General features: G+C 44.1%; 1 protein-coding gene across 10 annotated transcripts in view; it reads right to left on the bottom strand.

Moving 5' to 3' along the window:
* Window positions 1-25,139, bottom strand: part of Mast4 (microtubule associated serine/threonine kinase family member 4) — a 598,008-nt gene that overhangs the window by 351,525 nt on the left and 221,344 nt on the right. For 3 of the 10 annotated variants that reach the window (XM_087613937.1, XM_087613949.1, XM_087613929.1), the window contains exon 1: window positions 6,788-6,894. In XM_087613937.1, coding sequence (XP_087470063.1) covers window positions 6,788-6,826 — 39 coding nt within the window. In that variant the 5' untranslated portion in view covers window positions 6,827-6,894. 10 annotated transcript variants of the gene reach the window in all.

Genomic DNA, 25,139 nt, shown 5'->3' on the forward strand with positions numbered 1-25,139 from the left:
ATTTCATTGTTTGGAGTGCAACATTATCAAAGTTTTAGGGCTTATCTACTCTAAGGCATTTTTTTTTCAGACGACTTAAAAATTTTAAAGGTGTAATAAATAAAACCACGTGACACTTCAAAGAAGCAAGCAAGAACTAAAGGATGAGGAACAGTCTGTTACCTATGTAGTCAATTTTGAGCAGCTAGAGCACACAAGAGAGGATAGGATGGTGTGCACAGGGTGTTCGTCACTGGATTAAAAGCTACAAACTAGCTTACCTAGGCAAGGAGAACAGGTCTGCTCATGGGCCATTTTATCGTATGGGTGGGTCTAAACTAATTTATCATATGGACCTAACCCTAGGGACAGTGCCCAGTATCTTGAGAGGAAACTTCCAGGGTTGGGGTAGATTATAGAAAGTGGAGAGATGTCATTTCTCAGTCATTTTCCTCATCAGAACTCAATAAAAGGACTTAGTATTAGGCAGTAATCCTGCAAAAAGGCCTTTATGGGCAGACAGGTGGAAGGGGCAGAGGTTGCAGATTCTATGCTGGGACTTGCTGGAAGGCAAGCTGGTGGACGAATCAGAAGAGTTCTCTTGGGTTAGTTCTCTCACACAATGCTGGGTGCCTGAGTCCCAGGCCCCTCTTCCCACTAGCTTCTGACCATGCCTTATTCATAGGGGTAAAGGAAACATAAGGTTGAGGCAGTTAGGGCAGTGGTCCTCATCCATCCCAACGCTGCAGTCCATTAATACAGTCCCTCATGTTGTGGTGGCCCCAACCATAAAATCGTTTCCATTGTTACTTCATAACTGTGGTTTTGATACTATCATGAATTGCAATGAAAATATATGGTATGCAGATGTTGAAATGTGACTTCCAACAGGGTTGTGACTCACAGGTTGAAAACCCCTGATCTAGTCACATGGTTGGCCATGTCTTCTAGATTCCGGGTTCTATTAACCGCTGTCTCCTCTTAACCACTCTTGTTCAAGAAGTTTGAAATCTTGCTGCTTCTGGTCTCTGAACAATCACCTAAGCTTTTCTAATGCTTCCTACATCACTGCATTAAACATCGTAAACTAATTTATGCATACTGTGAGTCTATTGCCCGGATACTGATGACACCCTATTTAATTACTTAAAATTGCATCTACACAACTTTGTAATGATGCGGAAGCGAGCTAAAGGTAACAGAAAAGGTCCTGGGAGTTGAACCTGTGTTGAGAGAGTGCTCATTGTCTTCCGTGTCTACTGATGCAAACATGGAGATCCAGGATGGTGAAGAAACTTGACCATGGGTGCTGAGATATTCCACGTCACTGAGTACGTATCTGATTCTAAAGTCTAATGACTGGAAATCGAAAAACTAAAGACTATAAGTCTATAGTTTTAACATGAGATATTCACAAACAAAATAATTTAGAGTAACATAATAATTTAAAAATATAATAATTCAAATATGCTATAGAATTAAGTGCATAAATAAAACAATGAGAGCTGGAGAGATGGCTCAGTGGTTAAGGGCACCAGCTGCTCTTCCAGAGGTCCTGAGTTCAATTCCCAGCAACCACATGGTGGCTCACAACCATCTGTAATAGGATCCGATGCCCTCTTCTGGTGTGTCTGAAGACAGTGACAATGAACTTGAATATACACAACAAAATAAATCTTAAAAAAAAAAAACAATGAGATCCTGGGGAGATTAGGATGGGATGTAGTACTTATGGGAAAATCTATGAACAACGGAGAATTTACTTTGGTCTATAATAAGCAGAAAGAATTGCGTAAAACAAACGTAGCCTGGGCACGGTGGCACATACTTTTGATCCTGTCACATAGGAGGCAGAGGCTGCCAGATCTCTGTGAGTTCAAGGACAATTTGGTCTACATAGTGAGTTCAGGACAGCCTGAGTTATATAGAGACCCTGTATTTAAAAAAAAAGAAAAGAAGAAAAGGAGGAGGAGGAGAAGGAGGAGGAAGAGGAAGAGGAGGGAAGGAAGGAAGGGAGGAAGGGAGGGAGGGAGGAAGGAAGAGTAATTGAATTATAGGAAAACAGGATGGAAATGCAATCCTCAAGAATGATCAGACAGTCTTGGCACACCATAGTAAGACTAGAAAGGCAGAGAGAGCAGAGGAAAGATGAAACGTTCATTCTTATTCTATCCTGGAGTAGAAGGGAAGTCTGGTGGGAACAGGGGTGAGAAGCAGGCTGGACAAGATAGGGCCCTGAATCCCGATGATACCAGGCATCTTGGAAATCCAGGAGAGAAGAATATTAAACCTAAATTAAACCTAAACTCTACATATGTACATGGAGATCAACATGGCTTGGTAAGAGGATGCAAGTGATTGAGAAGTCAATCTTGGGAAAAAGGGAGGCACAGAGAATCATTCTATCATTCACAGAATGATTACCAAGATGGATGATAATGTATTGGATCCTTAACTATGAGAAAACAGGATCCAGTATCGATTGATTGATTGATTGATTGATTGATTGATTGACAGATGGTTTCTTTTTTGAAAGAGGGTTTCTCTGTATAGCCCCAGCTGTACCAGAACTCACTCTATAGACCAGGCTGGCCTCAAACTCAGAGATCCATATGCCTCTCCCTCCTAAGTGGTGGGATTAAAGGCGTACTTCACCATGCCCAGTTTCAAATTTAATTATGTTTACATCATTAACATTTTATTACTAAGATTAATGATCCTTAGAGTATAAATAAGCTAAGTTTTTCTGAATTCAAGGACATATCAGTATTACCCATCAGAACAAGCTACAGAATCATGCCTGTCTCCAAGCAGGAAGGAAACTGCTTTGATGCGTGAGAAACGCCATTCATGTGTGCTTCTAATCTGACTAACAAATTAGGTGGTCGTTCATAGTAAAAGTTCATTTATGCCCCAGTGAAGTTCTTCCCGCCACAATGAAATCTACAGGGCTTGCTAGAACTGTTGGAGAAGAAAAGTGCCTCTTCCCAAGAGGAATTTATGTCCTGAGTTTGACTGCTGTGTTTTTCTAACTATGACTCTCAATAGCCACCAAGAGTCTTCAAGTGAATAGGGGCAGAATGGTACCTCCACCTCAGGAGAGTGCTGTTAAATCTCAGGTAAGGTATAAACACACCTTTAATTACATTAAAGTTGGCACAGAAGGGACATTGAGATGTTATGACTGGAATGACCTATACTCAAGCACAAAGTAGAGGTGATCTGGTACTCAGATCAAACGTAAATTCTCCGTCCGATTCTCTGCTGTCTAAACTTGAATTCTAGACCAACATCAGAGGAAAATCAGACAAAAGGCTCATATGGGCTCTTCATTTTTTTTTTTTTCACCTAAGGTGTGTACTGGGAAAGGGGAAGGAGATCAGGCAAAGAAAGAAAATCAAACAAAGCCCGAGCATACTGGGAGTCTGAAAGACGGGCATCTGGTTACTTTGTTGTTCTGTGTCACACTAGTTACTTTGTTGTTCTGCGTCACATAAGCAACTGAGGACACACTGTTTCCACACCCTAACAGTACACGCTGCCTTGGAAGTAGACTGGCAGTGAGAATATTTAATGGGAGAAGACGATGCCTAGCAGGTCACATCTCAACAAGACTGCTGGAAGGGAACCAAAGAAACCTTCCTCAGACACCTCATCCCTCTCACACCTGCCTTAATGATGCTGGGTTCTCAGTGCTCTCCAGCCTCGGAATCCATCACTGGAGATGGGGACACTCTCATTAAAACAAATAAGAGGGAAACATATAATGGAAATCACTAAAACAATTAATTTCCTTGACAGTTAAAAAATATGACCCTGAGATGAGGGATATTAAGTCTGAAAGGAGCCAGTTATCCATTGACAAATTAGACCTGTCTAGAAATTCAAATTGCTGGAAGTCCAAGGTCTGCCCAAGTCCATCAGTCAGTTTCCCTCCTGTTTTGAGATGCTGTCTGAGAAGCTTCCAGAATCTAATAGTGAAAGCCTCTGGGGGCTCCTGCGTACACTCTCACTTCAAAAGCAGTGGCTGAAGTAACCATCAGTAGACTGGAGACAGCTTACTCACAAGACAGAAAGGTACAGCCACTTAAGACGCAGCTCAGTGAGGTTGCCACTGATGAGGTAGCAATGCTCCGGGGAAGTATATGTTCTGACTAAAATAGTTCCTTTTTTTTTCTTTTTTCAAAATCCAAATTTTAAAGACATTACCTGTATGCCTGTTCTGAAGAGTTAGAGGTACGGAGATCTTAAAATAAGTTCTAAGCACACACTGTGGGATCCTGCACTGAACACATATTGCATTATTGTAAAATTAGATTTTAGAAAATTAGAATACTGTGCACTCGAGATTTCTGACACTAGGCTTTAAGTTATTTAAAGATCTGGTTAGTTCCACATACTGTTCATTTATTCAATGCATAGACTCTTAGTCTCTCTAGTACATAACACCCTGCATATTTATAACTGCCGAGATCTTTCTAATCAATGTTTACTGGCTTTCCTAATGATGGCTCTAACTTAAAGATAATATAATATCTATTATTTATTGTAGTAGGTGATCTCTAACTTTAAAAACTCAAATGCTTCCACATCTTGATTTTAAAGATACAAGAGTCCTGTGTTAAAGCATGTCATATTACAGAAGCTAGATAGAGCCCATGGGAAATGCGGGAGCCCAGGATTTCCTATACACTGAGAGGAAGAAGCAGGGATAAAGACGTGGAGGTTTGCTCTTGGTTCTGTTACTTTAAATGTACCTCCCCAGCAGTCCAAATCCTAACCTCACTAGGTGGCGTTCCTCTTACAAATTCTACTGTAACGTCTGCTGTAACACCAGTGCAGACTTTTTCATTGTGTCCTTTATTTACATTGGAATCTCTTAAGACAGCTGCTCTGTATGTGTGGTGCCTTTTACAATATGAATTGCCTCGGATACAAGTCAAATGAAGCAAATGGGGCTTCATTTAAGCATGTGCAGGGCTGTAAGTGAGGAACATCCAGACACTTCCAGGATGCCATTTCGTATAATGTGAAGACTCAGTTTCTCACTCACAATAGAAACTGTTCACTCTCGAGCAGACTGCCCTGGAGGAAATCAGGTACCCCAAGAGCAGGCTACAACAAACATCGTGCACTCTAATTCCATATTAGCAAGTTAAGTTCCTTTGTTTTGTTATACACCTTTTTCTTTTTTTTTTAGAAAGATGCAGTTCTAAACTTTAAGTTCCAAAATTCCAACTTCTCCTCTTCTCCTTTTAATTTTTCTAAAATTAAAACTCACTGAACCAACAACCTTGGAAAGCCCCCAAGCCTCCAACCATCTCTTACGTCATTGTAAAAAAGAAAATTACAGAATGAAGAAGAGACCTACAAAGATTCCTTCTCAGAAATAGATTTAAAAACCATGAAATTAAATTACAGGGGAGAAAACACCAACACATTGCTATCAGTTACTAATAATCTGCACTACTGGAAGTTCAACAGCACATCCCCGTGTTAACAAAGAGCCTTTCCATATTTAACCAGTGACTCCGAGGGGGCCAGGAAGACACACAGACAGCTGTGCATTACCAGAACTTTATGGAGAAGAGGAAAACAAAGAAGAGGAAGTCCACGGCAGTGACTGTACATTCAAACACAATGACCACAGGGCTCTCCAAGGAGGTCATCTGTTTACTTAGGTCTGGAACAATGGATGGCCCTGAACCCCAACTTTTTCAACCCCTCTCTTGTCTACCCACAAATATTCCCCTGGCTTGCCCACAGCACTGTGATGTTAACTGAACATAAAGAATGTCACTGTTAGGCACTGACGGCACCCAAAGCAGTCAGCTAAGGGACAATGACTCAAAGGGTCACCGAATAAACACTGCTAAACATGTCATCTAATCTGGACCCTGAAGCAGGCATATTGTCTTAATTTCAAAAATAACGGGCAAGAGCTCCATGACGGTTCTTTCCTAAAGGAAAACAAAACAAACACAAACACAAACAAAAAAGACACCCCCCCCAAAAAAAAACTTTCCACAGCAAACAGAGTCATTGGCAGATAAATACTAATTTGAATACATTTAAATTGTGGCTTCCTTAAACTCAACAACTGCTGGGCTGCCAGGCAGATGTGGGGTTTTTGTTGTTGTTGGTTTAAGTTTTCATATTTTCTAAGTTTTCACTTAGGATACATTTGTACAATAAGAGAGAGAGAGAGAGAGAGAGAGAGAGAGAGAGAGAGAGAGAGAGAGAGTAAATTCAACAAAGTTGAACACAGAAAAGCAAGAGAGGGTGGGTGGTGGGGGCACACATCTTCCCTAGTCGCCTACACACAGACAACTCTGCCCCAGCTGCCAGTAGAAACTTTCATTTCCCCGACAGGTAGACGTCTAACAGCTGCAGGCAACTGCCTGGCAGTCGCACAGATGCCTTCGGAGGAGGTGACCCCTATGCAAAACTCAGTCCTGTGTTCCCATTAGCGGAGGGAGTTGCTACTGTCTCAGACTTCCCTGGCATTAGATAAAATCCCCGAGCTTCTTATCGGCTGCCGCCACCACCCCAGACTGAACTATTCCTGAACAACCATGTCCAAAGTGTCAAATTAAAGGTCCTGTCCATTGTCTCTGACAAAAGACCCTCCCCTCACTGAAGCTCCCCATGTGTCAGACCTGGAGTGCCCCAGCAGACCCCACTGCCAAGTAGACATTAAGAACTGAGCTCACAGCCGTGCCCAGTAAAGGAATGCCACAGGAACTTTGAAATCCTCAATGGCTAGCCACTGACAGGGCTGCACTTCAGGAATGGAAGCTTCGCCTACCTGGAGCCCTCTCCGTCTCAGAATGCTGGACTCATCCATCTCCCTCTCTGCTTTCTCCGAGCCTGTCGCCACAGTCTGGCCATGCTGTACTACCTCTACTTGGCCACGCTAATTCAGAGCCCCCGCAGCTGCTAAACACTTACATCACGCTCTAGCTGATTGGAGCCTGAAGTCAGCTGGTCCTGCTTAGTTATTCACTCCACCAACTTCGGAGACCACGGATGCTCATGCTCGCAGTTCGCCCGCCCGGGAGAGCGCAGCAAGTGGGCTCCGACAGGCACAGGCGCCTAACGTATTTCCTCCCAGCAGGCAGAGGAGGCTTTCGCTATCAGACTGGAAATTGTGGGATCCCTGTTTTGTTCTTCCAAATGCTGACTGGTGGTTTTCCAGGCAAGCAGGTAAATGGCTTTCAGCAGCGACTTTGGGTCAAGCCCCCTCCGAGGTCCAGAGTAAATCAGCGCTGATACACACCTCTGTCAAAGCGGCTACTGATCGGGAAGGTGAAAAAAAGAAAAAAGAAAGAGAGAGAGAGAAAAGAAAAAAAAAAACAGGGCCAGCTGGTCACATCTAGCGGCACCACCACTCACTCCTGGTGCTGGTTTTTTTCAACCGGTATCAAAGGAAATAAACGGTAGCAGAACATAAGAGCTGCTGCCTGAAACCTGAAAGGGAGAGCTCAGGGCGCGGCTGCTTCTCAGCCGTCCTCCAAGGAGCACTTCCCACCCGGAGACAAACATCTCTGGGGGCAGTTCCCACCCCGAAGACACAAAGTATGGGTTTTAATTCCCCCTCTTCCCCCCATCCAGAACTTAGTTCTGCTGATATCTGACTCTAAAAAGAAGGAAGAAATTCTAAGAGCCATCATTTAGCTGGGGTATTAACCTATTCCTACGGCCTTATCGGCTGTTGGGGGTGGGGTAGCGGTAGATTCCCATCATGTGCAATTTCACAGTTTGTTTCGGCTTGTTTACTCCGCTCATCTTCACCTTATTGCAATTCAAAGCAACTACCAGATGGATATTAGGTTTCATTACTGGCATGGCACAGGAGTAACAATATACGATACCATCAATTTATAATAAATAATTCCTCCTGTGTCTGCTCTAAAGATATTTAAATTGGGGGAATTGTTTGGTCCTCAGGGAGGCAGGCAACTCCGTGGTGTGTCTGAGAACCACCTCCACTGCCCCTCTACAGTTACAGATTTGTCTTCTTGCAAGACACAGGGAAGCAGCCCTAAAATGATTTAAAATATATCAGTGATTCTTGGATTCTTACCTATTCCAGTGATCTAAAGATTTTTCAAATGATGGGAGGGGAGAAGAAAGAAATGCCTGGCAAGTCTTTACAGATCCCCCTGCTTCACTTTCCCTCCCTCCCTAACTGTCAGCATGCTGGTAGCTATGCTATCAATTGATTAGATTATGTCATTAAAAATAGCTCTGGGATTTATGAATCTAAGCACTGAGCCAAACTGATTGCATTTTACACCACCAGTCCTTGCATACATCTCTAGACACAAAAGAAGTCCAGTCAGACAATCCCTATCTGAGGCTCAGCAGAGAAGGGTATCAGAGTAGTCTCCACTCGGATGTGTTCATTTGATGCCACTTAAGGCAGAAAGCCCCAGCGAGTTTTTAGCTCTAGCTTGTATGTAGAGAGATGATGCTATGCCCAGAGAAGTGGAGTGGGTGTGCGGTGGGGGGGGGTGGCGGGTTTGGGGGGAGAGCACAAAACTGGCCATCACACAACTCAAAACACGCCCACAAACTTGAACATAAGCCACAGTTTGAAGAAAGATGCCTTCAAAACTGTACATTTCCTGTTTAAAATTGAAGGTGTAAAAATAGTCTGTTCTTCGTTTCTTTATAGAAAAGAAAAGCTCAATTAAAGGCAGCCAAATGGGCTTGTGAAGGTGCCAGGGGAAGAGCTCCTGTTCTCACTGCCCTCAGGCGCTTTCAACTCTCCTGGGGAAATGAAGACACAGAGGTCTTTCCTATGGCAACCACTGATGTGGTACTCCTGGCCCCTTCACTTTCTAGTAGTCCTCAAAACTTCCCTGAGTTATAAGAGCCTTCTTAGGCAAAGCCTGGGCAGCCATATAGCCCATGTCTATGTCTTTGAAAGTCCTCCCTGTCTGCCCACGGTCTAAGAAGGAAGGCATACTGATTTTAGGGGAAGAAGCATTTTTTTTTTAACCGAATAGCTCAACTTTGGAAGCAAAAGCCATTCATGATTCTTTCTTTTTAAAGATGTGTATGCACACACACATACACACACACACACACACACACACACACACACACACACACACACACACACACAAACACAGAGTAGCTGTTTTCAGACACACCAGAAGAGGGCTATTGGGAATTGAACTCAGGACCTCTGGAAGAGCAGCCAGTGCTCTTAACCACTGAGCCATCTCTCCAGCCCCCATTCACGGTTCTTTTACTTAAAAACAAAACAAAACCAAACTTATTGTATTTACTTGTGTATGCATGGAGGGCAGAGAACTCTGAGGACTTGTCTCCTACCGTCTGTGTTATGGGAATTGAACTTGGGTCCACGGGCTTGGAGGCACCTTTACCCACTGCACCTTCTCCCAAGCCCCCCACCATGGTTCTTTACTTTGAAGAGTATGATCTTCAGCTTGCTAGTACTTCTAGAAGAAGTAAAGCTCCCACTAAAAAGAGAAAAACAGAAAACACCTTTGCTCAGAAAATAAAGATCACTTTCCTGGGAAACGGGGAGGTCAGAAGCGTCTTTTCTGTGACCAATGGTGGAAGCTGTTTGGAAATGCCACCACAGGATGCTCTGGGGATATACTGTCAGAAACGTAGCTGATGTGTGTCTCTGATAAGCAGAGCCAATGCAGCAGGGACCTTGGAGGTAGAACCGCCCTGACACACAAGTCTGAAAGGACTGTGGCTGAGGACAAAAAGTGTGTCTGTCTCTTGACAAAGGGATATCTTGAGATAAAAATCTAGGTTAGCATTCCACCCTTAACTAAGTCTAAGATGAAGATTATAACCATCAAATCTAGTATGAAAAAAAATATCGATTACCTGTCAAAGTGTATCACTTTGAGAAGTGATACACATACATTTTAAAGAAACAAAACAAGCCAGAGGCAAAAACATTTGGGACAAAAATGAAAGGCTGCTGAAAATAACATCAGGCAATAATGGTCGAGCGGAGGGAATAGTAAAGGGAAATTGCTACATTTACCCTTTGCTATATATTTTCTCATCAAGATAAGCCATGTGTTAAAATGCAATAAAACCCTCAAATGATGACACTATTCACAGGTAATAATTGGGATCCAGACTAATTTCCATTAATAAACCCCCTCCTTCCCTGTGATTTTATACCTTCGCAGAATATGTTCACAATGTTGAGAGTTAGTTCACAAAACACGAACTTCAGTACACATCACCTTTCCACTGGTATTCAAATGAGAAAACTCTGTGGGCTTTGCCGTGCATTGTAGTCTAAATCAAGGAGCTTTGTGATATTCGGCTTAATGATATCTACCTTGGTACCCCACGAGCCCATTTACTCTTGGCATTGTTTAGGTCATGAGACATTCAAAATTCATGGTCACTAGGATAGAGGTCAAAATTACATTTCAATAATTATTGTCGGTTAGTGTCTTCCAGAGACAAAAACAGTTCCGAATTCCAATCAGGAGCAAAAGCATTTGGCTGCTTTTCACAAAGAGGCAATGGAGATTTGTAGGCCCTGGTACAGTGTGGATTCAGGTCTATCTCTTGTTGGGTGTCCACCTCCTACCTATTTGGAACCCTGCCTCCAGCAGATCTGTGTTGGTTACCCTGCGCCAAGGTTTCTTTGCATTGTGTCCATCCTCGGGCAGCTGAATGCTCACGGAGTTTGTTTGTATGCATGCTTGTTTTTGTTGTTGCTGTTTTGCTTTGTTTTTTCAAATATTTATTTAATGTACATGAGTACACTGTCCCTGTCTTCAGACACACCAGAAGAAGGCATCAGAACCCATTACAGATGGTTGTGAGCCACCATGCAGTTGCTGGGAATTGAACTCAGGACCTCTGGAAGAGCAGTCTCTCCAGCCCTGTATGTTTGTTTTTTAGAAAGCAAAGGCAACTGAAGTTTTTATATCTACTCTGCAACCACTCCGGGTTCCTTCTTCCCATCTTTCCTTTTGAACATCTGTCTACCCAGAGACCCAGTGTCGAGGGAGAGAGAGGGTCTCATCAATCCCCAAAGAAGGCTCCTTCTCCCTTGACTTTCGACCTGACCCTGGAGCAGCAGTGACAGAGGAGTGTCAGTTTGCCCCACGCCCCACCAGACCCCCAGAGTTTATAGAGTGCTCTGCAAGCTTTCTAGAATTCATGACAGCTCGGAGGGATGCTCCTAAACGTGTTCATGCACAAGTGTGGTGATGTCAGCTACTTCTCAACGAGGACTATAGATAATGACAAAATATCTCTATCAACCTATCCTGCTACCTGCAAGAGAGAGAAGGCTTCAATGTCTCATCTAATCATTCCCTGGGGAAGTCAATATTGCCAAATGGATACATTCTCCCATTAAACCGCTACATTGTGTTTTCCATTCATAAAATTACTACTGGACACCAATGGGTGTGTTTGCTGCCTCCTTTTAAATTAAAACATTATGGGTCGTGTGGGGCACAAAGGGGATGATCATTCATGAGAAGGCATGCAAAGATCTACTGTGGCAACAGTCATGCCCCCATGTCTCAGAATGAAACAGGGACTCTGAATGGCACAGTCAAGCTTTGCTCGAGAGCTTTGATCAAATGCCTTTCTGTGCTTGTATTTCAATCCCTTCTTAATGTTTGTATTTTATTTCCACTCCTTTCACTTATAAATGATAATGATTGACTTTTTCTTGGTCATATACTATGTATCAACCAGTCATCTCACTGAACACTGAACAGTAACAGTCCCACAAATCAGGTAAGCCCCTTCCCTGCCAGAGATGAGGAACTGGCATTCTGAGGGATTATGTATTTTCTAAGATTCTACGCCAAGGACAGGCAGGATAGAGCCACCAATTCAGATCAGACTGGAGTCTACATTCCTACCTCCATCCTCTCATCTCCTCACCCCTCCCCTCCCCTCCCCTCCCCTCCCCTCCCCTCCCCTCCCCTCCCCTCCTCTCCTCTCCTCTCCTCTCCTTCCCTCTCATTGTTAAACCAAGGAGGGAAAGAGAGACTGATGGAGATGTGAAAGGCACTAGATCTTTTATCTCCTAAGGGGGGTGGGGAGGATGATCATAGGAGATCAGCGATCAGAATATACCATCAAAGGTGCAGGAATCCCAAGTGGTCCCTATATGCCTTGGGCTTCTAACAGAAAAGGAATGTGAGAAAGGAGGAGTGAGAGCCCATGAGTAGGACTGAGAGAGAGGGCATCCAGAGACAGGCTAGATAGAACAGCTCTGGGTTTCCCCTCAGTCTGAACAGCCCTTGGGTCTCTGCCTTCTCAATTACACGCTTCCAAATACAACCAGCACTTAGTTACAATCACACTACCTACGCAGAGCCAAGGGCATTCTCCTAGTTGCTATGCCCAGCACGGCATATGTCCCGGGGGCGGGACAGTGTTGGCAGCCCTTTCTTTCCTAGTCCAATAACTTTTCTGGAATTTACCACCAAGGGAATTCTCCTTAAATCCCCCTCTCCGTTTTCAGCAAATGACTCAGAGCAAGGCTGATCTACTCTGAGCAGTGCTGGGAAGGAGAGGGGGAATTCCCAGTCATGACGTCACTCTTCATTCCCCAAAGGCTGCCCTGTGTAGCCAGCCTGCCAGCCCGATCCAAGCTCTGCCACACGCCAGTGTACAGGCTGTGGCAAGTCCCTCTTCCGTGGAGCCTCCTCTTTCTTAGGTGTCAAGGTATCATGGGCTTGGGGAAGAGGAAAGAGAAAGGAGTAACCTGATGGGAAATGTGGAAGCCAGCACCAGTGTACTGAGGGGACACTCAGCACAGCCCTGTATGGGAACTCATGGCCTTCCTCTGTGGCACACAAGCAGGACTTCACAGTGCTCTTCCTCCTTCCACTCAGAGCCTCTCAGAGAGCCTCTGCCTCCCAAGGCCCGTGGGCCACAGTCCTGGCTTCCAGAATCTTCTGTCCAGGAATTCAATCATGGATAAGGAGAAGGCCGAGGCCTCACTCTCATCTGTGGGAAAGTGGAGCTCAGAAAACACTGGGGAGCTGGGGTGTGCAGGTCCAAGGCACACAATGTTGTCACCTTTGTGATGAGAGCAGATGATGCTTTTGACAAAGTTGGACACCCACCCTTATTACTCTCCAACATGCGTACTGAGTTATTATGATAATGCATCCTAATGTTAGCACTGTTGAATCCTAGAAATATTTACTGCTTATTAAAAGAACACACGAATAACAAGATCTTAATAACTACCAGTGTCATCAGTGGTCAGAGGTAACCAGGGCCCCAGCAATGGGCCCACTTCATTTAAAGTTCCAGTAGATGCCACCCAGGGACAAGCACTGTAGCCACAAATGATCTTCTCTTGTATTTTAAGATAGTAATTTGAAGTGGTCCAGCTCTAACCTCTAAGGAAAAAACAGGTTTGTTTATGCACATAAATGCACGCTCTCACCAAGCATAGTGTATATATCTGCATCCCGAAACGATGTCAAATCCATCAGGAAGGAGGACTCCAACAAAGGGCTGGATGCCTCCAAGCTTTCTAGAGACAGGCGGACTCCTCCTCACTCAAACAGAATCTGAGGGCCTAACACCTTCCCACTGACAAAACCCCCAGAGTAGCATTTTCAAAAACACATTTAATTTGGTTCAAATTGCAGGTGGGGTCAGTAGCAAGCATATGCCTATGAAATCTGCTGCAGCCCACGCTTCTCTCGCAGAGCTCCCTTTCCATCCCGCCTGTAATCTGAAGACCGTCTCAACGCATGCAACCCGTGATTCCTACTGTGAAACATGCATGATTTTGCTGAAGGCTCTTTCATAAGAAAGCTACGTTGTCTTGACGTCTGCATCACCATTTTTTATCTAATTATTTCTGGCATATTAGCCATCAAATCACTACTGACAACATGATAGGAATCACGGAATTGGAAAAAAAAATTACATCCTGGGAGGAAATAATAAAATATAAATCACATACATAATTTTCTTTTGAACATTTTAACAATGACATCCTCATATACATATGAAATATAGCAGGCTGTCCTCATAAATGCCCTAGCATCAATCACAGCAGGAAAATACCCTCTACTTTGCGAACACACAAAACCAACAAAATGTAGCATTTTCTCATAAAACCGGGTAATACAACTTCATTTTTTTCTCATACGGCATTTATGAAGATCTGACGATTGGAAAGAGCGCCAATATATTTTTTTCAATTATGTCCCTGCGTCTCTAAGTGGTGCCTAGCTAACAATGGGACTGGTACTTAGGAAAACTCTGTGTTTCACATTCACAGAGCATGGGCGTGGGTGTGTGAAGTGACATGGGCATAGCACTGTGGCACGCCTATCAACCACGCAGGCTTCAGACAGGCCTGCGTTGACACAACGATGCTACAAAGGGTGCCTGGATCAACCAAGTATTTTACCAAGCTTATAAAATGGGAGGTTCTAAAATGAGTGACAGGAGATAAGATAAACCTTGAGATAAAATACAAGGCTGCCTTGTTCTTAATCTTCTGAATGGTATTCCGATCATGGTAGATTTGTTGGTCCAGAGATTATAGGAAGCACTGTCAGGCTCTATACATTCAACTTACTATGTATCTGTCTGTCTGTCTGTCTGAGTATGGATGGATATGTGCAGAAGTGTGGGTACCTAGGGCCACACAGAGGCGAGAGGCATCAGAGCCTGTGAGCTGCCAGGTATGGGTTATGGTAGCTGAACTTGGTCATCTGGAAGAGCAAGCTCCTTACCACTGAACTCTCTCTCCAGCCCCATAGCGACTCTATTTTTTTTTTTTTAATTCTATGGTGACAAGAGGCTAATTATAAGTTAAATGAACTATTACCTAGGCAAACTTCTTGGAATATCAAAGTATAAAAACCATCTGAAGAAATAAAATCCAAAAGTTTTTTTTTCTAATTAAAAACATTTTTGTTTTTATCCTTGGAATTTAAAAGCCAAGTGGGTAAGATGGCTCAGTGGTTAAAGGTGTTTGCCCCACAAGTCTGGTGACCTGAGTGAGATCTATGACATCCACCATAAAGGTGGAAAGAGAGAACAAATCCCACAAACTTGTTCTTGGATATTCACATGTATATTGTGGCACACACTGTCATACATATACATCATTCACACATGCGCATGCACACACATGTACACACATACACACACTCACACATGCATACACATGTGCACCCATACATGTGCACACACATACACACATGCACACATGTACACATATGCACATACACGCACACGTGCATGCCCACACATGTGTACACACTCACACACACATATACACACACACTCACACTTAATCTAGGTTGTTTTTTTTTTTCAGGCAAGAATGCAAAGGCTCCCCCTGGATCTTCTTCCTCATTCCAGATATCTCACATGTTCTGTGACCTTTTTTCAACCTGCAGTTACCCATCATCCAATGCAGGTGCTAGTAGGAACAGGGCTGCCATCTGCCAGCTTGTTCATGGCTGAAAGAGAAGTAAGTCCTTCCCGGGACTCTCTCGAGTTGCACAGCGAGCACTGTGTGCCCCACTTCTTCACTGCATTAGCCCTGTCTTTCAGCATCATCTAAATGGACTCTTTGAAGGAACACAAAATGGGCTCTGGATTCCACCTCATCAATCCTCATCTGCTTCCTGTGAGCGCTGGGAAGGGAAGAAGCCCGTTCAATTTAGCCGATGTGGAAAGTGAGACAGAAAGGCTCAAAGAAGCGCCCAAGGTCATGAAAAGAGAAAACAGGTGAAGTTAACAAGAAAGTCCAGCTTCTAGCCAGAGCCAGGGTCCACCAGGCATGGAACTGACTCCAAGATAAAGGAGTCAGGCTATATACATTCCCTCCACGACAAAGGCCACTCAAGGGCAGAAGGTGCCCCGTAAAACTCTCAAGCGGTCATACAAACAAATGGAAAATCAAATACATGCAGAGCTGCACACACTGGTGCAGGGAGAGGAAGAAGCCAGCCTCAGGGGAAGATCAGACAGGATATGCACAGAAGAAGAGCTCACAGTAAGACCACCCAAGGACACAATATGTAAATCTGACTAGCTGAGGGGTAAGATACACAAAACACAATGCTTATATCACAAGTGAGCAGAACACAAGTCAGCTCTGGGTTTCACTGTTAGTATCTCCCTCCACTGTAAACACACAGCCTTCGCTACAAAAAATACTCCCTGGGATATCATGTCCATTTCATCCTCCAGGACACTGAGCAGTGGTCTCATTCTTTTTCACTCAAGGAAAATAAACACTTTTCTAGATTTTTAAAACAGTGCATTAGAAGTTGTGATGTTATACATGACCATTGTAAACACCTACAATATATAAGAATGCAAGGAAGCCACATCTAATTTAAGGAGCAATGATTTATGATCCTTATTTTTAATATACCAAAACATACATGTTCTTTTACACATATAGGACCTAGAAATTCATATGAAAAGTCCCTTTAAAAACAGTTCTCAAAATGAAACTAAAGGGTGGCTGCCTCTAGCCAAAGTCAATTCATAATGATCTTCTGAAACAATGACAATACATATTTTTTTTTAAAAATATAATCGCTGGGGTTGGCAATTTAATTTCTTACATTTGTTTTCTCTCTAGTGCATACATGAATCCAGAAGGAGTGACAGCCCACTGTCCTTAAGGATCAAGGAATCTATCTCTCTAGTTTTACTCATGGATACAAAGCCACTATGCTCTATTTGAAATCCCCAGTTCATCCATTTATATTCATTAATCTTAACGATATCATTAATGCACAATGTGTTTCACAGAAACTAATCGTATTTTGCCAGAATCAAACATTAACAATTATGCCTCCCATTATCACCTAATAAAATAAAATAAAATGTAAAATGTCCCAGGCACACCAGTGAATGTTTTGATATGGTAACTGATTTGCATTTTTAATGCTACAATAAATTGGCCATATTATCATCAATTAGATAAATTAATATTCTCTAGGTAAAGCACCGGGGCTTCAGTGCTGGAGACCCACAGCACTCTCCATTCGATCCCTTTCTTGATCTTTATTGAATCCAGGCTTAGCCCTCCTTGGACCCCTTATCTAAAGCTGGCTTTTGTGACTCAGGCTAATACCACCCAGCTCAGCACCATATTCCTCTTTAATTTTACGTACTTATCATTGCTTTAAGGAAAGACAGGAGATTAGGGAGTCTGTGCTCTTCAAGTAAAGGAGAAGTATCTACCAAGGCGATGAAGATCCCTAAGTCAGAAGTGAATGAATTGATTTGTTGAAATCATAGTATTAGTAATTTTTTTATCCCCTCAATTCAGAAAGCAATCACGAGGCATCTACTAAGCATCAGACATCAGGATGGATTTTGAGAATAGGGCGGGGGAGACACTGGTTCTAAGACACTGAATAAATAAATGAAAGAGAGGAAGTCAGTAAAGACAGGTCAGCATTGCAGGGTGAACTGCTGGTGAAATCAGGGGGTGAGGATGTTGGGTGCCCGGGCTCAGAGCAAGGAAGGGCTTGGCATGAAAAGTAAACCAGCCAGCAGCAGAGATTCCAAGCCACAGGGCATCTTGTCTAAGTCCTGGAGGCTAAGGCCACACCCAGGCCAACTGAGTCACAATCCTCTAGGGCAGGGCCAAGCATTAGCAGTTTCTGAAACTCCCAGGAGAGGAGAGCGTAGAGTATATATAGGTCAGGAACCATAGGAAAAGGAAGGAGAAATTCTTAGTGAGGCAGACAGGATGTGGGGAAGTTCTGGAAGCCTGCCATGCTGGCAAAACAAATGATACAAAAGGAGGGAGGTAATACAATGTAACAAGCAGATGGGGCACAGTGGGTCATAACCTCTGAGACAGGTCACCCTGAACTTGGATACACTTACAAGGTCCACAGAACTAAAGCTTACATTACTCAGCCATTCTCCTGCTGGCTGAATTTGCAGGGAACAATTTTCTTCTACTTTTTTATATTCCTACAGATTGAGTTTCGATGCCTTCAAGACCCTCTCTCTACTCTCTGTCAATCACCTTCTTGATTGACAGTGTAACTTGAGAAAAGGGCCGTGGCCAAGAGAAGCAGCAAGGAGGAGGAGCATGGGGCCAAATGACCACAGGAAAATGTGACTCTAGTCTCTTGAAGACTAGCATTGCCACAGGAAGGCAAGGCTTTCTATGCATGGTTCTTTCTCCAGGACCCAAGGTCACTGGAGTGGAGCCACCCTTCCCTCTCTGACCTTCCTACCCACACTACACAACTCAATTATTAAAAGTAAACAGGATCCTTCATCTTTCCTTTCTCTGGGTCTCTCCAATGCCACCAAACTCTGGTGACAATTTCATACCTCTCCTGACAACCTTGAAATCCTGTCAGAGCTCTCCTCTGAGACGGCAGGTAAGGCTATCTGTGAGCAGCCTGTTAATTGTATTCTTTAACTGTCCTCTGCAGGATACAGGACACAACAGGATGTGGTTATCTTAGCTGTTTTACCCAAGGATAATACTGACAGATTAAATCAGATTCTATGGTAGATTCTTCACCCCAAATCATCAAGAAAAACACAGGTTTCTTTCCAGGGAAAATATAGCAAAATACGAAAATTGATTAGAAGTGAGAATAAGGGGGAAAAATCCTTATTTGGGTCTGAAGCATGAATTCTGAAGTGCATAACACTAATTTTACTACTTCCTTCCCAGGAGGGGTGTAAATGTCTACTTCTTTTGCTTGCTTCTAATGAAACACCTTTGACCATTTTATATGAAAACCACAACCAATACCCTTTCATCGTGGAGTTACTTAGCTGTGGTGTTTGATATACATGCACTGAGTTATTGATAATGCACCAGGTAACTAGAAGTCTACTCCTTCAAAAGGAACTCATGCTTAACGTATGTTCCACCAATTCCTTCTAAGTTACTGGGAGGGATTTCTCCAGCTCAAATATATACCACCTTTCGGCAATAGTTCCAACATGGAAACCCAGGATACAAAGGCATCGTCCACACATTATTCCCTAAAACTCAAAACACTACCAAGATGAACAGCTCATTTTCTCCTTTGCAGCAGTGATCTGAAGCTAACTGTGGGGAAAATCTCCATGTGACGTCAGAAGGCATTTCATCTCAGATTATCCACTGGCTTTCGCAGGAATAGTTTCATGGGCTCTGACTGTTTTTCCTCAGATGGCTGTGAGTCACCTTGCTGACAGAGTGCACCTTTCTTTCACGGGCAGTATAGATGCATCCTTTAAAAGGGAAATCAACAGTTTGGCTTGTATCCACTGCAAAGGCCATTTGCTGATGTGCCACCTTGTGGACAAAAGTAGCAACTGCATCGGTTGACTTCATGGTGGCTCTTTCCCCAACCACTTTTTAAAAATGCTTGGCTAAATGAATTAATGAAGATGAAGAGAGGTGAAAACACATTCCAGGTTCTTAAAGACCTACAAGATGGCAGAGCACCTTGAGACCAGGACATAAGTGACTGTCTCTTCCTACTTACCGCACACAGATCTCACAGCATTAAGACATAGTCATCACCTCTTAGCTTTTTCCCAAGGGCTATACTGTCAGTGAGTTACAAGACTACCACGAACAGGCTCTGTGACTGCATAATTTGCTTGCAGCTCTGATAACATTTTGCAACTCTAAAAATCTATCTGGGGATCCTCTGGTCTGAGAGATCCTGTCAGGAGAGTTGAAATGGGGAGGAGTGGAAGCTAGAACCACAGGCCTGCCATCAGAATGTGGAGATCTGTTTATAGTGGAAACAGAGCAGGAGGGCAGATTAAGACCCTTCAGCACTCTGCATAATGTTCCCTATGCTCTTCCAACAAACACTCTCTGGTGGATGCAATGCACGGTGTTCAATGCCTATTGCGTGTCCATCACATGCATGTGCACCTGACATTCCCTCTAAACACTGCAGTCCACAGACTCCGGGTTTGTTTCATGATACTAGAAAGCAAAGTCCAGACTCCCAACTACCTGTTTTTTTCTCAGTGGACAAAACATTTATACACATACGTACATACACACACACACACACACGTGCGCGTGTGTGTGTGTGTGTGTGTGTGTGTGTGTGTGTGTGTGTATGCTAAGCACTTTACCAGGGCTTGGTTAAGGCAAAGAAGGAGTTATATCACAGAGCCGCCCTACCCTCTAGAACCCAGATTAACAGTTTCATAAAGGGTACCCTTAGGCTCTGCTCTACCACGACTTTTACTTTGTTAAATTAGAAGCAGCAGGACCAAAGGAAAGTCTCTTCTCGATCCATCTTTCCTTAGGGAGCTGAAATAGCACAAAAAGTCCAAGGAGGAGGCTGGGGCATGGCTTACTGTGCAAATCTGAGACCTTGAGTTCGGATCCCCAGACACATAACTTGCTTCTGCCACCCCAGGAGCTTGGTGGCCAGCTAACCCCAGGCTCAGTGAGACTCTCTCAAAACTTAAGTCAGACAATGACTGAGAGAGACACAAATGCCAACTTCTGGCCTCTGGAAATACGTGCAGGAATGAGTATGAGTTCTCTCTCTCTCTCTCTCTCTCTCTCTCTCTCTCTCTCTCTGTCACACACACACACACACACACACACACACACACACACTTACACAGAGAGAGGGGGGAAGGGAGGGAGGGAGGGAGAGAGACAGAGACAGAGACAGAGAGACATAGAGGGGTGGTGTGGGGAGGGAGGGCACAGAGCACATGGGCAGCTGAGCAAATGAAACGTGCACCCCAGTTCTTCCACACAACCCCCCCGGTGCCCTTGGGAAGGTATTCTAATTAATTGCTTCCTTTGATTTCTCTTAGTTTCCTTAAGGGAAGAGAAAACACATTTGCCTGTGTTTACTTCCAACATTTTTAGTTCCTATGTTTTTTTCCAAATCTACAGAGTGTAAGAATAGAATTTCCCCCCAGATATCCACCAATTGTGTACATTTTTTTTCCTGTAATACTGTAGGTAGTTGAGAAAATGCATACATTCTAAATAGAAATGGTTTTATTATAACTTTATAATACACCTTGAGGTTAAAACGTTCCCTCCACCAGGTGCTAAAAGGTCAATAAATACACACTGAGAAAGAGACCCTAGATCGGTCTTTTAGGAATTTGCACTTCCATTAAAAAAGATAAAAACCCTCTTTAAATGTCAAAAATAAACAAATGAATAAAACTCCAGGAAATGCTTTTTTATGTCTGTTCCAGCTGACAGCACCCTTCTGTTTCAGAGCGAGGAGTCGGGCACTTCCAGTCCTTTATCCAGAGAAGCATCAGCTTATCCCTCACCATGGTCGGCACTAACTCTGCTGATAATCGACTCCTTCACCATGATAGAAAGAGGGGAGAACGAGAAGGCAGGGCCTGGAGGGAGGACCAGGAAGCAGTCAAGCATGGTCAATAAATTCCACAGCAGACAGCCTTCTGTGTGCCACCCAAGGGCAACACAGAAAAGCTGCCCTTCATAGTGAACTTTCTATTCCAAGGTCTCAGGATCCCCCTCCCACTCCCCCATCTTGAGTCTGACTTGACTCCTATCTTGCAAAGATTTCTATAGTGACTTCGGGCGTTTGTCTTCTGACAGCAAAAGAAACACAGGTTGTTTCAGAGCAAAGATCTGACCAAACCAAACCACACCAAACCAAACCAAACCAAACATCCCACTCAAGGTGTAAGGCTCTATATGATAACCAGCTCTTGAGCAAACTCTGGCAGGCTCCACTGAGAATATACACATTTGAGTTCTGCATTACACAAACCATCTCTTGAGATTTTTGCTGTTTGTGACAGGGTCACATGGAACCCAGGACTGGCCTACAGCCTGCTGAATAGCTGATGATGGCCTTGAACTCTCGATCTTCCTGCTTCTATCACCCAAGTGTTAGGGTTCCAGGCACGTGTCGCCATGCCTACTTAGGTCTCAAGTTTGGGTTAGGGATGGGGTCTCTTCTGTTCCGTCCCATTCAAGAAACACAAAGGTTTGTATAAAAAGCTTGGCCCGGGGGCAGTCTCTGCAACCTTAACTATACGAAGATGCTGAGGAATATGCTTAGTCTAGCAGTTTATTGAGGCCCTGTCTCAGATCTAAATAAATAAATAGTAAATAACTAGGTAAAGGGTTGGGGAGCTAGCTTGGAGGTAGAGACTTGTCTAACCAGCAGAAAGTCTTGGGTTTAACCCCGTATGGCAGAAAATAGACTTTTCCAAGTCTCTTCACAGTAAACAGAATCTCAATGCTCAGAAACACTTGCTCCAGCGACCGTGCCCCTGGGCCCAGCATACTCAGCGATCAGCTCAGGACCCACTGGCCCCGTGGTAAGAATAGCTACCTAGCCACAGTGTTCTGATACGAGAGACCACATATTTTTCCGATTGGCTGTATCAATACTGTTGCAAAAAAAAAAAAAAAAAAAACCAACCCATTTAATTATTATGTTGACAGCCTACGGACAACCCGTAGTCAGTTCCCTCTGTCCTGTGAGTCCCAGAGATAGAACTCATGTCCTCAGGCCTGCAGCCGGTGCTTCACCCACTGCGTCACCTCATGCGTTGCCCACTGCCCTTCTGCCGGTCGTTCACAATACAGGTTGCTGCTGCTGTGTGCTTCCTGGCCCACACGTGGCCCTGGGCAGTGCATAAAACTCGAGTTTACCGATAACTTCGCTTGTAAATCAGGGTAGCCATGAACTCCTCTGTCCAACGCACTGCGATGCCTTGATAAATTATAGCCGAGGCACAAACTACGGTATTGATTCCCAAAGCCGCCACCAGGTCCTCTGTCAGTGCCTGCCACATCAGTGGCTATCTTCTTAATATCTTTTCTCCGTTCTGAGAAGAGTGTCCAAAAACCTGGCAGGCACCATTACTTAAAAAACGTGTAGTGCCGTCATCATTTGGGAGCATCAAGTCTTCAAATACACCCCTCCCCCTCCCAACACATACACACACACACACACACACACACACACACACACACACACACAATCTTGCTTGCCCCAGATTTAGCCACCCAACAGATGGCTAAATCATGATGCTCACCAGATTATGCTTTTCTGACATGGCCAGCCACTAAAATGCTTAAGAGAACAGACGTTAACCTATCTGGATGTATTGTAACTTCTCTCAAGACATCAGGAATACTCCATGACTTTCACAAACTATGAAATGCATCCAAGTTATCTGAATAGACACGGGGTGGGGGGGCAGAGAGGCATGTAGAAGACAAAGGGCCTATTTTCCAAAGTTTCTAGGATCATTTCTGCAAAGTTTTAAATTTTAGTTGAGCCTGTCTCTTAGGCGTTTATTTCTCCAGTCGGAAACATCATCCATGGGTCAAGAATATGGCTGGTTTTAAACTTTTCCACTCCCAGTGGTGCTATGGAGAAACAAAAGTCAGAAGTACTGATGCAGGTCGATACGTAATCCTCACTAATTCTTAAATGAACAAGCTGTATGCGGCCTGTAAGCCATTTATCCTGTGCCACAGCCAGGATGGGATTCCTCCGCAGAAAAGCCAAGGGCACCAGAGCGTTGCTGACATCTCTCTCTCTAAAGCTCAGGGACCAACCATGCAGAGGCCCAGGTGGTGGCTCAGAAAGGCCAACACAAGCCCCAGTGCCTGGCAGATTCTCTGGGCCTCTGGCCAGAGTCTGTGCAGATTTGGCTCTCCTCAAGTCCAGAAAGCCACCATCTGGAAAGGCCCCGGTGATGTTTTTCCTGTAAATAGTGATGAATAGAGGAGCTGAGGGAACAGGCAGGCTCTTGGTCCTTTCTAGACAGAGAAAGTGGTATTGCCACAACCTAAGCTTGAAAGAGCAGGGTCCAAGGCCTTCAGCAGAAAGCTCCTCCTCCTAGTTAGCTTTTCCTCACGCTCTGTCACACATGTTATGAAGACCCTTCATAAGGATTGTTTCCTACCACAGTCACCGCAGAACTCATCACATGGGGAGAAGAAACACAGAAGGAGATGGAATTCAGGGGGAACACCCACCTGAGTTAGTTCCTGAATGTTTTCGTGGAGCAGAGCATGGTCAACCAAAGCAGCCGAGAGGCAAGGAAGGAATGAACTGCGTCAGACCAGAGAGAACCCTGAGTGGATCTAGTCTGCACCAGCATAGCAGAGCGCACTCTGAGGCATCCTGACTAAACACTGGGAGAAGACTTACCTCACCAAGGGCCATGCTCACGCTCCAACTAAAACGAATGATCTCCCAAACGGTCTCACGTAATCGTCAGATATGCCACCACAAGGCTTCAGTGCTATGGTTTTAGAGTTTAAACCCCGGGGGAGGGGCAACGGGCTGGCTGGCAATTTGATAGCCGATAAGGCTACCATTCAAAGGGACACTGTAGAATTTCATGTGTTACTCTAAGCGAGCTTCAGATTAAGATTGAAACAAAATAGTTAACACTGTGTGAAAACTTTAAGACTAGGGGCTGAAGGGATGGTTTAGAGGATAAAAGGACACACACATAGACACACACACACACACACACACACACACACACACACACACACACACTGTTCTTGCAGAGGACCTAAGTCCAGTTCCCAGCATCCACATTGAATTTCCTATAATCCAGCTCCAGGAGATCTAACATCACTGGCCTCCTCCACAGGTACCTACATCCATAGTGGATGGATGGGTGGGTGGATAGATGGATGGATGGACGGACAAATGACCCTCCCCTCCCCTTCTGTGTGTGTGTGTGTTTCTGGACCAAATAACAAGAAACTAACAGCCACAATGTGTCTGAGGAGAAGGAATGAAGGGAAATACATTTGTTTTATTTTATTTCCTACCATTCTGTGTTCTCGGAATTTCTAATATTGCATTTATATTACTTTTTATCAAATGGTCAACAGGAGGAATAGGGGCACTGCAGTCTGTTGTTCATTCCTCCCCATATTAAAGACAAATTACCATTCAGATGTAAATCGGCAGCAAGGAAGTAATCACGGCAACAAAGTGATGTCACTTCCTTCTCTCCTCCCAGAGAGACCGATTTCAGCTGAGGACCCTAGAAGGTTGCAGATCAATGGAACTACAACAGACCAATCAGAATCATAAGCCCTGAGTCTGTACGGTGCCCGGGTCACTCCTAATGACTTACATCGGCCACAGACACCATCACACTCCCACTAAGAAACAATGGCT

This window comes from Rattus norvegicus, chromosome 2 (assembly GCF_021556685.1).
Source record: "Rattus norvegicus strain SHRSP/BbbUtx chromosome 2, alternate assembly SHRSP_T2T, whole genome shotgun sequence".
Lineage (NCBI taxonomy): Eukaryota > Metazoa > Chordata > Mammalia > Rodentia > Muridae > Rattus > Rattus norvegicus.